At 36.6% G+C, this 18,514-nt stretch overlaps 1 protein-coding gene across 1 annotated transcript in view; it reads right to left on the bottom strand.

Moving 5' to 3' along the window:
* The window catches only part of LOC130010652 (sushi, von Willebrand factor type A, EGF and pentraxin domain-containing protein 1-like), a 38,045-nt gene extending 19,987 nt beyond the window's left edge, over positions 1 to 18,058 (bottom strand). Inside the window, exons 1-12 of the mRNA XM_056098423.1 lie at positions 17,978 to 18,058; positions 17,342 to 17,533; positions 15,297 to 15,479; positions 14,801 to 14,974; positions 13,798 to 13,980; positions 12,945 to 13,070; positions 11,873 to 12,064; positions 10,759 to 10,938; positions 10,085 to 10,297; positions 9,215 to 9,409; positions 8,489 to 8,677; positions 7,789 to 8,025 (exon numbers count right to left, since the gene is read on the bottom strand). Of these exons, the coding sequence (XP_055954398.1) occupies positions 7,789 to 8,025; positions 8,489 to 8,677; positions 9,215 to 9,409; positions 10,085 to 10,297; positions 10,759 to 10,938; positions 11,873 to 12,064; positions 12,945 to 13,070; positions 13,798 to 13,980; positions 14,801 to 14,974; positions 15,297 to 15,479; positions 17,342 to 17,504 (2,035 nt within the window). The 5' untranslated portion in view covers positions 17,505 to 17,533; positions 17,978 to 18,058. The remainder of the gene's footprint in view (positions 1 to 7,788; positions 8,026 to 8,488; positions 8,678 to 9,214; positions 9,410 to 10,084; positions 10,298 to 10,758; positions 10,939 to 11,872; positions 12,065 to 12,944; positions 13,071 to 13,797; positions 13,981 to 14,800; positions 14,975 to 15,296; positions 15,480 to 17,341; positions 17,534 to 17,977) is intronic.
* Positions 18,059 to 18,514: the final 456 nt, after the last annotated feature.

The following is an 18,514-nucleotide window of genomic DNA, read 5'->3' as shown; positions in this document are numbered from 1 at the left end:
ATAAATATCAGGACATTTATTATATATATCAGGACACTTATTATCATAAATATCAGGACACTTATTATCATAAATGTCAGGACATTTATTATATATATCATGAAAAATATCATAAATATCAGGACACATATTATCATAAATATACCGTGTTATTTAAATGAAATGAAATGGTTCTACGTTTCTGCAACAATCGGACCAATGGAGACAGGCATATGCCAAACAGAATGATATAAGGAGAATGTTGATTGTCCACCTATTCTTCGCCGTATTGCAACTGTATATCGTCACATCCGAACGACTACAGATCCTCCTGGCTATGATCAAAAGTCACGAGGAACTTGCTTGGTTCACACGCTGATCAGACGCCAGGTCGCCTGGTTTTAAAACCAGACTCTAAAATCACCGATACACCGAGGCACTGTGGCCCATCTTTATGATGAACCATGATTTCAAAAAACATAAATAATATTGTATAATGTAATTGACACTTCTTAAAAGACTCAAGTCAGTAGAACTCCCCTGGTTTTTTGGGGGTTGTGGGAGATCAAGAACCGATCCCCCACGCTATTCATCTTGTTGTTCTTCTTCGATTTTGGATGTCATGTCAAGATGGCTGCGATGACGTCATGCTTCGCTCATGTTCAGAGTACGGTTGTATATAGAGAATCTCCTACGAGTTTTTTTTTGATATCAAAATATATGAACACAAGCCGATAAAGTAAAAAATGAGGCTCTGTCGAGTTTTGGTACTTTATCGACGAGTGTTGATATTTTTTGATATAAAAAAAGACGAGTAGGAGATTTTACTTATCACCCAATGCACAAATAAATAAATATAATTCTTTGCTATAGATTTCACTTTTGCTGAACCTGATTACATTACGGCGTAGTGATACATCATTTTTGACAGCAATTTAACCATTGCAAAGTGCTTTATATTGACCCAGTGTTTCCATCATGGTCAATTAAATGAAAATAGTTAATTTTTAATAAAAAAAAGAAGTTACATTTAATACAAAATGAACTGCTCTTTGAAAATAAAAAAGTGGTTCCTTTTCAACTGACCAATCAAATTCGTGTAAAGTGATATCTCCTATATCGCAGTAGATTATGAAATTCATCACACCAGCGATATCTATTGTAAAATATATCATTGAGTGATAATGTTTTTAAACTAAGTGAGTTCTATACAAATAAATATCATTGTGTTTTCTCAGTTTAACTGACTTATCCGTCAGAGACCTGTGAGAGCCTTTCACTTTTTATAATGACGCCACCTTAATCAACATTGACGCGCCTTGGACATAAACAACCATGGCGATGGCAGAACGACGCTCTATCTTGTTGAGCTTCCACCACGATTCTGTAAGAAAAGTATTAAAATATACAAACCTTTGCAAGAGGAGATATCAGAGGCGCCTTCATATTTTTCTGTGGAAGAATTGGGTGGACAAGCTGAACATGATGTGGTATTTTCACTGTACTGGTCAACAGGACAGGCTGTACAGGGTGGAAAACCCGTGGCAGAGGTAAAACCGCCAGAACACATCGCTAAAATCAAATCAAATATTGAAGTTTAGTCTTTGATAGTATTTAGCAATTGGGACACAATCAAATGTAAGTTTAGTCTTTGATGGTATATAGTAATTGGAACTCTGGAACACAATCAAATAATACACATTTTAGCTAATAACAATTACTATCGTCAGTTACACTGTGATATTTCAACAGGATTTCACAAATCAAGCATATATACAAAAAACCCTCAAAATGAGAAAATAAAAACGATATGAATATAAATATATATATATATGCGTGCCAACGTCTTACTCACTAGGAAGAGATTAACCAGTCTCAGACAATATTATATGTGCTTTTAAAGGGACATTTGTACGTATCTAATTTAAAATAATGTTATTAAACAAAAGTAATCAAAGTATAAATTTAACATGAGAATATTCCTTCAAGTAACCCTAAATTATCATCTAAATTGTGCATATTTTCTTTAATACTGCATATTTGTGTTTTTATTATGAATGCCAGTTGCATATCGGTCTTAAGGAAGCGATTTAATATAAGCTGATAAGGCCTATTATCGTATCCTGTATTTATTATATATTATGAATATAATTTTACCTTTACAATCCGATTCTTGTCTTCTGGGTTGTAAAGATCGCGTGTTGACAGGACATGACTTACAAGTCATACTACCAGCTGCATCCTGATATTGTGTGTCTGAACAACTCTGGCAAGTTTTATCCGTAGAATTGTAAAATGTTCCCGGTTCACACAGCACTAAATAGAAAATAAATAAACAAAATAAATTGGTAATATTGACATGGTCGCTTCCTAATTATTAAAACAAAAGTGAAAAGGTGTTGAACGTTCTGCACTCAGCTAGAGAAATAAAGTGGGAAATAGGCCATACGGCAAAAAGTTTTACCTGGACAGCGGAGCTTACACCTACTCTTATTTAATAATCTAAATATCAAAGGTTCATTTACGCGCATGCCAATCTGTACATAGGACCTCAGTTTACGTTCGGTTTAGGAGGAACATGACATTCAATGAAAACATCGTATGTAACGGTTACACCGTTTGTCTACAGTTAGCTCAGCCTGAGAACAGGCACTTAGCTAGTTGACCGACATTTTGAGTCTTAAATTGATGATTTTAGTCGAAACCCTTTTTAAAAGTATACCTCGAGCAGTTTGAGAAGTATTTATTCGGTTTCCATTTAATAATATTGAAAATGTTTATCTAATTGTCAAGTGTATGATGACAGATGTGAAACGGAGTTGAACGGCATTATAAAATAGTATATAAACTTTTAGATATGGTGGCTATTCAGGCTAGAGATATATTCTCGAATTCTCGAAGTAGCTAACATTTCAACATGCTAAGTACTTTTTCGGTCATCTGGGATCACGTTAAAAATATGTTCGATTCCTGGAGGCCACGTGTTCGATTCCTGGAGGTCACGTGTTCGATTCCTGGAGGTCACGTGTTCGCTTCCTGCATTGGCCGAGAAAGTTAATCGGGATTTTCCGACGTGGTTTCTCCTTGTCAGTGGTGCAGGAAGGATGGCCTCTCAAGTACAGCTGTCTAGTCATTCGGATGGGGCGAAAAACCGTTTCATTTCGTCAAAAATAATGTCATTGTAAATGTGTTACTATTGGTTGTCTGTTTGGCTCATCTTCAGAACAGTACTACTACCCCATTTCATTTTTCGGTGTTGGCGTTGCTCTAATGTTCAGGGAGCTCATCGAAAGAAATGTTGAATATCCGTTGAACATCAAAACCATCCGATCGCCTAGAGAGTTGGTTATGGGCTTGACATATCCATAAATGTCTAATTAATGATTTAAGTAACATTTGGGGTACAATAGCCAGATAATGTATGTTTAAATTACTTACAACAGAGTGGAGTTGGTGATGCATTGACTAGTTGATAACCAGGTGTCGGACACGTATATCCAAAACTTTTTATATCCAGTTCAAGACTATCGATCTCGCCACAAGTAGAATTAAACTTAAAAACATCATCCTTAAAGTTTAATAAATCGTCTTTACAAGTTTCAAATTCTGCGGTATCCTTGTCAGGATCGGTTACGCGTAATACAGCATCCAGCTTGCCCTGCAAATATCACACAATTAAACTTTTAAATACATGATTCTTACATTTCAAACACATGAAATTAGTGAAATCATTAGAGTGGCATTTATAATAAATAATTAAAACAACTATATTCTAAGAAGACAAATTGATACTAGTGTTTCAACGTGCAGCCAGTGGAATTTTCATGTGGATACTCATACAGGCTTGGGCGATATCAAATAACAATAATATGGATTAATTTCTGTCTCTACAAAATCATAATCTGAATATTATTGCGACTTGAAACTTTCTCAGACAAGCATTCCTTACATAGAGACAGGCATTCCTTACACAGACAGTCATTCTTTATATAAACATCCCTTACTATTTCTTATAGAGACGGTCATTCCTCACATAGATAGCTATTCTTTATAGAGACAACCATTCCTTATATAGACACTCATTAATACAGAGACGGTCATTAATTATAGCGAGTCATTAATACAACTACATGTATTCCTTATAGGGTCAGACATTCCTTATATAGACCGACATTCCTGATAGAGAGAGAGAGCGCGTCATTCTTTATAGATATAGTAACACAACAACTAAGATCAATCTATGAATTATGCTGATGAGTAAAATATTCCTAAATGATAACCATAACATCTTGCTCAATACTTTCAAAATAACAATGTTGCATGTCATTATTAACAGCTGATGATAACAACAGAGAGAAGTTTGTTTCAAATGAATAGTTTACCTTTCAGATATTTTAAAATGTGTAAGAACTTTTATTTTTTTTAATGAAAAAGGAAGAATACAATTTCTCACAAAAAAAGATTGTCTGAGCAAAATTGTACCTTGAACTCGATTAAACTTACTTCAGTGTCTAAATGGCAAGCAGTGGTTGTAGGGCTGTCTATCATAAATCTAAGAAAACAAATTGATACTCCCTCCGAAAATATCAACAAAGATATTGGACGCGGTTAAACTTACTTGAGTACCCACGTTGAGTTGACTGGCCGTAGCATTGTTCACCATAAGTCTCCCCTTCCTACAGGTTTGACTCAATTCAGATGTAGAAGCAGAAAAATGGGTTTTAAACTCCTCTTCGAAAGTGCCGACACAGCTCTTAAATAGTCCCTTAAATGTATACACAATTTCAACAGCATATGTATAGACCGGTGTTTCACTACCTAAAATACGAAACAAGTGAAGAACTTTAGAAGTAATTGATTAATCTAAATAGTAGTCTGATTAGCAGATGGTGATGACAAGATGGTAATCTAAGTAGCAGAGCGACTGTTCACAAGAAAAACATTAAAAGCGGATTGTTTATAACTAACGGTACAGTTTATTTGAATTACGTTGTTTACAAAAATGTAGAGTTCAAGGGTTGAATTAAATAGTCATGCAGAAAAATACAATATCTATTTCATCTGTTTTTTCTCGTGACTGACAAGGACTGTGTATTGTGTTTAGAGTATAGTGTTAGAAATGTTCATGTCAAATCACGCCATGCCTTCTTGTTTTCAACATGTCCCAATAGCCGAAATTATCTCTATTTAGAAAAAATGCTATAAAGGGGAATAATTCCAAACAGGTTGTCAGGATACAGACCACCATTAGTTTTGTAAAATAACACAAAATACTGTAGCGACATTGTTTGTCGTCGCGAACAGCGACATTTATAAGTTGGTAATCTAAATAGAGTGGTGATTAAAATATGGTAATCTATTATCTAAGTAGTAGTAGTAGTAGATGTGTGATTACAGAGAAAGACAGAAATGGGGTTTAACGTCCACTCGACACAAACTAGGGAATTTCGGTACTAAAATATGGTTTAATTTTATTTCAATAATTCGCTTACGCGTAGGGGTCTTTAGCGGTTGGAGGAAACCGGAGGACCCGGAGAAAACCAACGAGGCTGGACAGGCAACCCTACTCCTTGTCACGTACAACCGGGGATTCGAAAGCACGCCAGGTGACTCAATGACAGGCCTTATGATGCAGCACGCACGTGCTAACCATTCGGGCATCCACCCCCTCCCAGGTGATTACAAGATGGTAATCTAAGTAGCAGATGTGTAGTGGTGATTACAAGATGGTAATCTAAATAGTAGATGAGTAGAGTGGTGATTACAAGATGGTATACTATATAGTAGATGAGTAGAGTGGTGATTACAAGATGGTATACTAATTAGTAGATGTGTAGAGTGATGATTAGAAGATGGTAATCTGAATAGTAGATGTGTGAGGGGTGATTACAAGCTGGTAATCTAATTAGTAGTTTGTGTACAGTGGTAATTACAGGACGGTAACAACAAGTAGTAGATGATTAGCTGTAAGCATCAACCGAGCTGTAAATTATCAGACCTGTAAGGATACAGGCTTAAATGAAGAATGAAAACAAGGTTACAATTAACAGAGAAAAACTTTATAGTGAACACAAGACATAATATACTTGAGTGGGATGACAGCTGGCATGAAGACAGAATATCTTTAAAATATATTCCTATTAAATTCATATTAAAGATAGAACAGTACAGGATGGGTAGAGATGTAGATCAGTTTAACATAATTCTTACCCACACAGTCTTCGTCTCTATCATCCCCTATCCACATATTTTCACCACTACAGTTATACATATGTTTGGTATTACCATTATTAAAATAATAACCAGAGTTACAGTTAGTGGTACAGACGAGGGATCCAGTGTTACTATTTTGTTGGCAAACTCTCGTAGCATTATATAAAGTTTGTAAGCTTTTCTCCAAACAAACCGTGGCTTTAAATAGATAAAACATTAAATATTCAGATATATATAAATATTTTTGATATTTAAATACTATAATCTATGAAAAATACCGTGGCTTTAAATATATATAACAATAAAAAATTGATATTGATATATATATTTGATTATTCAAATACTTGAACATAATCGAAAATGAAACTTATTCATTCAATTGATATAAAATTGAAATAGATATTGGATTTTATGTGTTGGTTTGTTGTGTGGGGTGGCCATCTGTCATTGTTGAAAAGTTTAGTCTATAAGCCATCGGGTGGATCATATATTGAGTGTATTAGTCAATGTCTATAACAACCTTCGTTGAAAGTTAATCTGGGCTCAAATTCCCAGAAACGGGTAGGCTGCAAATCGAGACTTATTGTTTATCATCTTGGCAATGATAGTAATTGAGACTATTCGGGGTTTTTTCTTATAAAAATACCAAACATGACATGTTCAATGACATGTTCATTTTTTTAATTATTTATTTTTAAAATTGTAAAGCAAGAACAGTGAGCTCATTATTTAACTCTTATGTAAAACATCTTTAAGAAAATAACGCACTTCACGTGTGTACTACCCATCCACACTGTAATTATAAACTTACCTATAACATTTGACCATCTATCCACACTGTAATTATAAACTTACCATCCATCAACACTAAAAGTATTAAACTTACGTTTAACGTGAACTTGGAAAGCACAGGATGCATTCTCGAGTCTACCAATAGCATTGACTCGAACATCTGTGTAACTGTCAGCCTGGGTTATTCCAACTGTAACTGTGGGTGGCATTATCTGTAACGGGCTGTTACTGGAGATATTCTGGGAAAGGTCATATGTCGATGATGTTGCACTGGTTAAATGTAATTCTAGCCTGTCTGGACAATCTAACGTCACATTATTAGTTTCTAGAGAAATAATAGTATAATATTACCATGGGAACATCCTCCTGATTGTATGACCTCCGGATTCAAGTAATAATAATAATTTGAAAGATTTGGCATATCGTGTTAGTAGTTCAGATAAATAGCTAGGTACAAGATTTCGCAAGCACAGAGCCTTAAAGTTGATGCGAGCTGGAATTGGGAGCCAATGTAAAGATTTTAGAATAGTTGAGATGATGTATTCTGTATTATCTGTGGAGACTAGTTTGATTAATAGGGTCTAGTACTTCAAATTATGTATGGCTTGGACACCAACAACAGCGATTATTTCAAATTTAAAAAACAACTTTATTTTGCATGCCCTCTCTGTCTCGGTATCTTTACGTCACTTAATGCAAAGAATCAATTGACACCATTACAACTTATCTGCTCGTACGACAAATGTCTCGGTTATTTACCCATAAGTTACCAATACTAAATATAATGGCGTCATTACAAATTACCTGCTTGTACGATGAAACTAACAAGGCAAGTTACTGTGTTATTTTCACCATCTATAGCCGTGTAGGTAACGTTTAAATCATCCAGTAGAGTAACTCTACCGGTAAAGTCATCTGAAGCCGTTACCATGACAGATCCTGAATTATCTGTAGCTGTCGGTGGGGAAAAGGTAAATTCCTCCAGGGGTTTCTTCAAGTAAAGTTCGGTTGGACAATTATCAAATACTGGATCGGTTGTATCTGTAAAATATATGAATATCCAGTCATGTATTGTGCTTGTCAAGAGGCCTTGTCGGTGTTGGACTTGGATAGCAATTCGGATGGGACAAATACTCAAGTCCCGTGTACACATTAGCGTAAAAGAACCATTGTCATTTGGAATACGATATAAGAGTAGGCAGTAGTGCTGCTGTCATATCACACTGCGTGTCGTATCCTCGTCTTCATTAGATCAGTCGGAGAAGAACAGTAGGACGTTAAACCCCATTTCATTTCATTTCTTGTCGGTGTTGATGGGCTTTTGGTTGCCATTTAGGACGCGACGGTTCTATATTTTCATACAAGTTGAACATTGGTTATTTTAGTGTCAGTCTCTCTATTTATAGATTTAAGATGGAAGTAAAACACGATACAACTTTACGCTCGGCAATATCTGTCCCATTATATATGGTCGATGTTACCAATGGATACGATCAAATCTTACCTTTACACGTGGGTACTGTAGAATTCCAGTCTACCTGACCATTACTGTTAATTGTACAGTATAATGGTTCTGCTGGCACGGGCGTATAGCCACTTCTTGAACAGGTGTAGCTCACAGACTGCCCAAATCCGTAACCATCGGTAACCTGTGTCGCATTAGCTGATGTTCCGGGATCGGAACATGAATTACCTTATAAAATATAAATAACAATTGATACCCAAACATTAGCTGATGTACCTGGTTCGGAAAAAGAATAACCTTATAAATTAAAATCATAATTCATAAGTCTTAGAGAGCTAGTTCTATACGAATAAGACTTTGTACTGAATCTATCGAGGAGTGCCGATTATCATCCAATGATATAACCAGTATTTCCAAGCGACGGAACCCCTTTTTTGGTTACTTTGGACAAACGTAAGTTTTGGAGTGCACCACTAAAAAGAGGGAACCCCACTGGAAAATTCATAGATACTTTCTCTACCAACAAAGGGATCGAACCCAGGAAAACCTCGTTATACAGCCAGCGCATTATTCACTGAGCCACCGCGACTACCCTGCACACGAATGTGACGAACACCAAAGAGGAGACCGTAGTGGCGCAGTCCGGGCAAAAGTTCCCTTATAGCACACTGTGTGGCGTATGCCCGTATTCATTAGCCCAGTCTGGACAGAATAGTAGGACGTTAAACCCCATTCCATTCCAGTATTAATTAAACATGAACTTACCGACACATGTAAGGTTACCATATCGCCAGCGACCAGTATTCATACAAACAACTTCAAAATCTTCAACAGTTTCATTGGCAGATCCTTGTCGGTTGAAATTAGGTTGACACGTAAATGTAAAACTGGAACCGATTGTAGAATTGACGGTTGGTACTGTTGATCCGGGTATGGTCAATAACGGACCACATTCGATTACTTTAATAAAATACAATCAGTTAGTATAGTAACAATGTCATATATATTATATCATTTAGTATAGTAACAATATTGAACCCGTTACTTTAGTAACAATACCACCCAGTATTAAACCAGTTACTGTAGTAACAATACCACCCAGTATTGAACCAGTTAGCACAGTAACATTGCTACTCAGTATTAAACCAGTTACTATAGTAACAATGCTACATATTATTAAACCAGTTACGATAGGAACAATACTACACATTAGTAAAAACCAGCTGCAATAGCATATTGTTATATCCGTTAAAATATTACCATACCAAATATATTATTACAGTTAGTACAGTAACATCTGGCTCCTAATATTATAACAGTTGCAATATTGTAACATAGCAACTCATTATATTATAGCAGTAATTATAATAGTAACTTAATGAAACCTTATAATCTGTCAATAACTATGTAAAGTCATAGCAATTGCTGGCACTATTATAATATTAAATCTATCTGTTACTAAGTCCAAATAATATGATACGCTTTACTATATATAGCAACATAATTGCTAAGGTAACAAAGATATTACAACAAAATGTGTTAGTATGCCAATAACTGTAGTAATATTGTAGCAGTTATCATATAATTGCCATAGTAACCAATGTCGTACAACTAAATGTGTAAAAGTGCACTAACCTGGACAGAGAGTAGAATCCCCCTGTAAATCATACGTATTATTCTGACTATTGTATGCACAATATTGTGTTTTGTTGACTCTACTACCATCATCTAGCAGACATTCTACAATAGCCTTTCCACCATATTCTACTTCCGTTTCACCCATTTTTATCGTAGCCCGTTCTTGATTTAATGCTGGTCCTTCTAACATCACACCGGTACACTGGGCACCTGTAACATATCTCATCAATGTAAAAGCGTATCAGAATATAGTTATTAAATATTTTCCTTTCCTTTGGTAGTCGGTCATAATTTCCCCTTAAAGGCGTTAGCGTCATCATAAAAACGAAATATTCAAAATCATGACGTGTTGATGTTTTACAATCATGACGTATTGATGTTTTACAATCATGACGTGTTGATGTTTTACAATCATGACGTATTGATGTTTTACAATCATGACGTGTTGATGTTTTACAATCATGACGTGTTGATGTTTTACAATCATGACGTATTGATGTTTTACAATCATGACGTGTTGATGTTTTACAATCATGACGTGTTGATGTTTTACAATCATGATGTGTTGATTTTATACTCATTCGACACCAATTTCCACGGATCAGAATCAAAACATGTCCAATTTACGATACAAAATAAAGAAAATGAACACAATCTGTTGTGATACTTACGTTCACAGGTTGGAACACTTTGATCCCAAGATTGATTAGGTCCACATGTCAGATCACTAGATCCATTTAATTGATATCCAATATTACACTGATATTTTACAGTTTCATTATAGAAAAAATACTCTCTTAAACTGAGTAGTAGACCATTGGTTAGATTCCCTGGATGTGGACAGACGTTTCCTTTAAATAAAAAATTACACAGTGTTAAATACTGTGGGGTAAAAAAAAGGGGCAAAAATTTTAGATTTGACATTGTCAAAAGAAAAAAAGGATTTTAATAGACATGTAAAGGCTTACACTTTAAGTTGTTGTCCTTGTATTTGTGTTAATTGTTTTGATAAGCGTTTATGATTACGTTATTGCGTTTAGTGTGATGAAACTTTACCATACTGTTTTTAGTTAATCGAGTGGGTGGTCTAATGGTTAAAACCCGTGCCCGTTGTAAACTGGATATTTATACAGAAATTGATCTTTTTGTTAAAATACTCAAGAATACTGGTTTCGACCGATTTTATTTGAGGATGAAACAAATAGAGGTTTAGAGGCTGGAAAATCCACGCAGCCATTTCGTTTCGTTTCGTTATATATCATTAAATTTCCTTCTATTTCTTTTAATTCCGTTTTGTCCGACTTTAATTTCGTTTCGTCTAAATTCATTGTGTATAATATAGTTTCATCTCGACTCCTATCGTATAATATAGTTTCATCTCGACTTCTATCGTATAATATAGTTTCATCTCGACTCCTTTCGTTTCATTTCGTTTCGTCACTTCCCATTCCGTAATTTCGTTTCGTATTTTGAAGGATCACGCTGGAGCATAAACAGCTGTTGGTGTTCGTAGTGTTTAGCACCCGCTACCACCGACGGTGATATCGCAGACAACATGTCTTATTTTTGTTTAGATTTTTTTTTATTATCTTAGCGCACGTGCAGAGGTCTTGTCTGTGGGCGGAAACCGGAGAACCAGGAGTAAACCCACGAGGTTGAGAAAGTGCCCACGACCGGAAGCCACAGGTGACCGACCATCAAGAGCTCAAAGCAAGACAATCTAATCCACTAGCGCTAGTACAAACAGTGATATACGTATGGTTGATATGAAATATATATACTCACGAACACAGGTATGGTTGATATGATATATGTCGCCTTCTTTCAACCCGGTATCAGGTGCTTGGATATTTCTACGATTTGTACCGTCTTGTGTAAAAAGAGAGAAACCCGATGGACATTCACACGAAAAACTTCCCATTGAATTGGTACAAGTATGACTACAGCCGCCATTATTCATATCACACTCAACAATATCTGAAATATAATAATAACATTATAAGTACACCAATTTGTTTTACAAGACTCTCGTCTAGTTTGATCAGTACAGCTAATATAATCAATAATAACATTATTATAAATGCACCAAAATTATTTAAAGGACATGCGTCCAACAGTACGTGCAGGAGGTGCGCACAATACACAAGACTAACTAGCGGACGAGACAAACAACATTGACATTGCAAGGAATAAACAACAATCATCAAATCAAGCAAAAAGAAAATACAACTGAGGCGAGCTACCCTCGGTCACATTGTCTTTGTGTCAATCCCAATCCCAATACTTTAAAAATCGTCATAACGGGCCGACTGCAAAACGTCATTATAATTTCCCTTAACTTTGATGTAGGTCACATAGGTCACATAAAGTTAAGGGGATATTTCTCACTCCAACTAGCCTTTGATTAAGGGAGAATTGATACTTAACATTGCCATTGAATTCCACTTACCTTTAACTTACAGGAAGTTACGTATATTTAAATGAAATCTAGTAGTTACGTGATTAATTCAGGCTTAAGATTTCAGGTGAATATGGACACCCGGTTTATATTTTAAATACATACCTGGACACCTGGTTGGGTCAGTCTATAACCTGGTTGAGTTACCTATAAACACGTAGTTGGACCGGTGGGCCTATAATCTAGTTTATACGGTAGTATCAGTAGGCCTATAACTTGTATACGTGGAGGCACTAGTAGGTCTATAAAGTCGTGTATATGGTAAATACAGGTTGATTTGTTAGAACCAGTAGGCTTATAATCTAGTTTACACGGTAAATATAGGTTAACTTACCTTCACACCTGGTAGAACCAGTAGGCTTTTAACATGGTATACACGGTAAATACAGATTGACTTACCTGCACACGTAGAACCAGTAGGTTTAAAACCTGGTTTACAATCACATCTGAAATTTCCCGGTATATTTACACACATCTGGGTTATATCATCACAGGAATTAGTGTTTAGTTCACACTCATCTTTATCTACAATATAACATCAATTACTTAACATACATCATTTACCACTTAGTTTAAGGTGTTGAACATCTCTGTATTCTTTTAAACACATTTATTTAAACAAGCTTTTAACTGACTTGATATATACATCATCCATATTGGCGGGAAAAAAATTAAAAGTCAATGCGAGCCCCTATTCTTGTTGTTTTGCACTCTAAATAGGCTATAATAATATAACACGGTGTATAATTACTATTATATTAAACAGGATGTAGAATTTTATTATTCTGGACGACTCATATAGTACAAATAAAACCATATCAAAACAAGCAGGCCCGTAATCTTCGCCCCCCCCCCCCCCCGACCCTTGTGCAAAAATTTTCGACCATAACAAACATATATTAACATTGTCCGTCAATATTACAGCACCCCTGAGAACACTTCACACCCCCCCTTGATGCCCTGGGCTAGTTACGGCCCTGAAAACAATAGATCACGTGAAACACTTATATGGAATACAAGTTACTTATACGTTATGACGAGGGTTCTCGAGTCTTCATCAATTCTTTGCTTGGTAAGGACGAGAGAACCGTTGTTGAAACGTCGTCAGAAAGTAACTTATATTCCCTGTAATTGTGTTTTGAGTTAGTCAGTTAAACAATTTAAAACAAGACAGTAACATAAAGTCACAATGATTACATCAACTACACACGTTCGTGTACCCACCACGTTCCTCAGAAAACATAATACTTACCAACACATACAACATCGCCAGCAAACATTTGATCAGTTCCACAGGTTAATGATTTGGAAGTATCAGTGGTACCATTGATCACATAACCAGAATTACAGGCAAATGCCACAGCTGTACCCAGATTTTCAGCTGTTGTCGCCATAGTTAATGCATCTTTAAACATTGGAATTGGACATTGTTTTGCTGTGATTTAAAGAAAAACAGAATATCATATTATTTGATATTAATAGTAATGTAAGGTTTACATTTTATTTGGTGTCCTTGTATTATTACTTGTTTTGATAAGCGTTAAAGAATACTTTATTGCGTTTAGTGTGATTAAACTTTTCGATAGTGTTCCTTATTAATATGTAGCTAAATATATCTGATTACTAATGGCGTCTTTCTCCCTTCTCCTCTCGATGGTCTTCGTCAATGTTCGTCTGGATATCCGTATCTACGATAGTGCTATTAGTCAATGTTCGTCTGGATATTCGTATCTAATATAGTGGTATTAGTCAATGTACGTCGGGATATCCGTATCTACGATAGTGCTATTAGTCAATGTTCGTCTGGATATTTGTATCTAATATAGTGGTATTAGTCAATGTTCGTCTGGATATTCGTATCTAATATAGTGGTATTAGTCAATGTTCGTCTAAATATTCGTATCTAATATAGTGGTATTAGTCAATGTACGTCGGGATATCCGTATCTACGATGGTGCTATTAGTCAATGTTCGTCTGGATATTCGTATCTAATAAAGTGGTATTAGCCAATGTTCGTCTAAATATTAGTATCTAATATAGTGGTATTTGTCGCTGTTCGTCTGGATATTCGTATTTAATATAGTGGTATTTGTCGATGTTCGTCTTGATATTGGTATCTAATATAGTGATATTTGTCGATGTTCGTCTGGATATTCGTATCTAATATAGTGATATTTGTCGTCGATGTTCATCTGGATATTCGTATCTGATTGATTCTTGTATATAATGGCCGCCTATTAAATTAGATACTAACCTACACACGTGGGTGTGGGATGCGACCATGTACCGCCTGTATTACAAATCACTTGTTTGGCTCCCCTCAGATCATACCCGGGAGCACACGAAAATACCACCAAGTCGCCGAAATCGGTGCCAGTATTATTCGTCATCAAATTGGCTGATAGCGTTAACTCCGGACATTGTTTGGCTGTTGAATAAATAAAATATTTAAAATTAATCTTAACATTTGTACAAAATACAAATAGAATTCGAGATAAATAGAGTACTATATCCTATAATTGAAACCTTTCTGGGATTTTACCATTCGACCGACGGCCAACTAAACATATTAAATCACATAAAGTATGTTGTTTCACAAGGATCAGTGTTTGGCCCATTTCGGTCATTAATGTTATCATTAGCAGAAATAATAATATATCTGAAATAATGGTACTACTATTGGATTGAGCAGTTTAATTTTTGCTTACTGGCCTTGAAAGGGTTCGAGTGCAATGTAACTATTTACTAACCTTGACATACTATACCGGAAGTAAACATTCCACCAGCTTCACACGTGGATTCGAGACTCCCAGGTGTCTGAGTCTGAAAACCATCATAACATGCATACGTTACTTTCTGCCCAACGACTGAGCTACCGGTTGAGTTTAATATAAAGCCATTATTGATAGGATCTGGTATGCCACAATATGTTACTGTAAATAAAACAAACCCATGTCAATAAACACTGCTGTCATTCTTGTCATATGTCATTTTATTGTTTTTAAGCTTTAATCATGTCTTGGAAGAAAGGAGTGAGTGTGGGGCGAAGCTCTAAAGGAATTACCCAGCCATAAGGCAATTGATCTATTGCTTCTGATTCTTGCAGTTGATTAACATATTTAATCAAGAAACGCACTGAAAGGCAGAATTTCTCATATTTATGTCTTTTTTATTTATTATTACGCTTTTTTCTTTCGGAAACACAGTGAAACGTATTACTGCCGTAAAGTGTATTGAATCTATTGCCCACGGGATTCTTGATTTTCATATTTATATTTCATTTATTGCCTTTGTACGGTTCATTTATATTGTACTAGCAGGATACCCGACTTCGCGCGGGGGTCATAACTCCGAAACCAGAAGTGGTAGACTAACGCCACCTTGCCTATGTTACTACCCGGTCCGAGCTACCCCTATACCCCAAATTTCAGACTCGGGGCAGATCTAGTGTAGCCGCCAACCCCGAACAGACCGGCTTCGAATGGGGGGCATAACTCCGAAACCGGGAGTGGTAGACTATCACCCCCTGGCCTATGTTACTCCCCGGTCCGAGCTACCCCTATACCCCAAATTTCAGACTCGGGGCAGACCTAGTGTAGCCGCCAACCCCAAACAGACAGACTTCGCTCGGGGGGCATAACTCCGAAACCGGAAGTGGTAGACTAACGCCATCTGGCCTATGTTACTCCCCGGTCCGAGCTACCCCTATACCCCAAATTTCAGACTCGGAGCAGACCTAGTGTAGCCGCCAATCCCGAACAGACCGGCTTCGCTCGGGGGTCATAACTCCGAAACCGGAAGTGGTAGACTAACGCCACCTGGCCTATGTCACTCCCCGGCTCGAGCTACCCTATACCCCAAATTTCAGACTCGGGGCAGACCTAGTGTAGCCGCCAACCCCGAACAGACCGGCTTCGCTCGGGGGTCATAACTCCGAAACCGGAAGTGGTAGACTAACGCCACCTGACCTATGTTACTCCCCGGTCCGAGCTACCCCTATACCCCAAATTTCAGACTCGGGGCAGACCTAGTGTAGCCGCCAACCCCGAACAGAATGGCTTCGCTCGGGGGTCATAACTCCGAAACCGGAAGTGGTAGACTAACGCCACCTGACCTATGTTACTCCCCGGCTCGAGCTACCCTATACCCCAAATTTCAGACTCGGGGCAGACCTAGTGTAGCCGCCAACCCCGAACAGACCGACTTCGCTCGGGGGTCATAACTCCGAAACCGGAAGTGGTAGACTAACGCCACCTGACCTATGTTACTCCCCGGTCCGAGCTACCCCTATACCCCAAATTTCAGACTCGGGGCAGACCTAGTGTAGCCGCCAACCCCGAACAGAATGGCTTCGCTCGGGGGTCATAACTCCGAAACTATGTTACTCCCCGGTCCGAGCTACCCCTATACCCCAAATTTCAGTCTCGGGGCAGACCTAGTGTAGCCGCCAACCCCGAACAGACAGACAAACAGACAGACAAACGACAGTCACAAATATTAGTATAGAGTTGTCTTTCCCTGATTAACAAAACAATTGCATGTAAAAAGGTTATTATACCATGACATGTTGGATAAGAATTGTCTTTCCCTGATTAACAAGAAAATTGCATGCAAAAAAGTAATGATACCATGACATGTTGGATAAGAGTTGTTTTGCCCTGATCAACAAGACAAAATCGGAATGTAAAATGTTTACGATGCCATGACATGTTAGATAAGAGTTGTCTTTCCCTGAGTAACGAAACATAATGGAATGTGTAAGATGTTGGATAATAGTTGTCGCATAATAGTGTACCTTGACATGTTGGATATACTGTTTCATTCCATTTTCCCCCGGTTAAACAGGTGAACGTTAACTGGGACATGGAATTAAACATGGATTGAGTGAAGGAATAACCATTATCACAGTGTATGTCAACCATTGTACCAGGCTTCGTCTCATTCGAAGATATTACCATATTAGGAGATGTTGGTATAGATGGACAACCTGAAATAAACATGTGGAGTACAACATGTTATTAATGTTACTGTATTGAATTATTTGGTTGTTTTTAACACAGCCTGCTTCGTTAAATAAACGGGTGTGTTAGGTTTTTATCCGAGACACATACTTATGGTAAACATCTACTATTATATTTAGTAACCAGATAGAGTATAACACATACTTATGGTAAACATCTACTAATGTGTTTAGTAACTTGATAGAGTAATAAACTACAACACATACTTATGGAACCACTTATATATTGGCTTGATATATTTGAGAGAATACAACGTACTCTTTGAAACGTTGCCCATATAAAGTATTAGTTGTGTCATACTTTAGAGCATATAGGTTGTTTTGTTAGCTAACCTATAGAACGTTAGAATGTATATTACCTATAGAACGTTATAATGCATATTACCTATAGAAAGTTATACAATATTTTACCTATAGAAAACTTGAGTTTAAAGCCTCCCTGTGACTGTATTATATTAGAGGTGAAAGTTATATACAGCTCGTTACTGCCAGTAAAACTAACACCAGTTTGTGTTTGTTTAAAACCACCAGTGGGATGATAAGTTGCAGAACGATTCATGTTATCAAATATCTAAAATAGAAAATAATACAAAGTTATAGCACGGTTCATATTATCATAAATCTGAAATATAACATATTACACGAGTTACAGAATAGTTTGTGTAATCATATATCTGAAATATAGCTAATCTTATGGCACATTTCCAGAACGGTTCAGTATATCATCCAATATCTGAAATATAACATACAAGACAAAATATAGAACGGTTCATATTATGAAATATCTAAACAAAGAATCATAGCGCACATATCAACATTTACCGACTCGACATAAACTAAACTTGAATTGGATCACTTTTCAGTCAGGACATAATATTAATGAGATATAAAATAGGTTTAATGTCCTGTGAAGACACCAATTTCACCTCCCGGGCCCTTCCCAATTAA

The sequence above is a fragment of the Patella vulgata genome, chromosome 2 (genome assembly GCF_932274485.2).
Source record: "Patella vulgata chromosome 2, xgPatVulg1.2, whole genome shotgun sequence".
Taxonomy (NCBI): Eukaryota; Metazoa; Mollusca; class Gastropoda; family Patellidae; genus Patella; species Patella vulgata.
The sequence above is the reverse complement of the archived record's forward strand: the minus strand, read 5'-3'. Positions and strand labels throughout refer to the sequence as shown.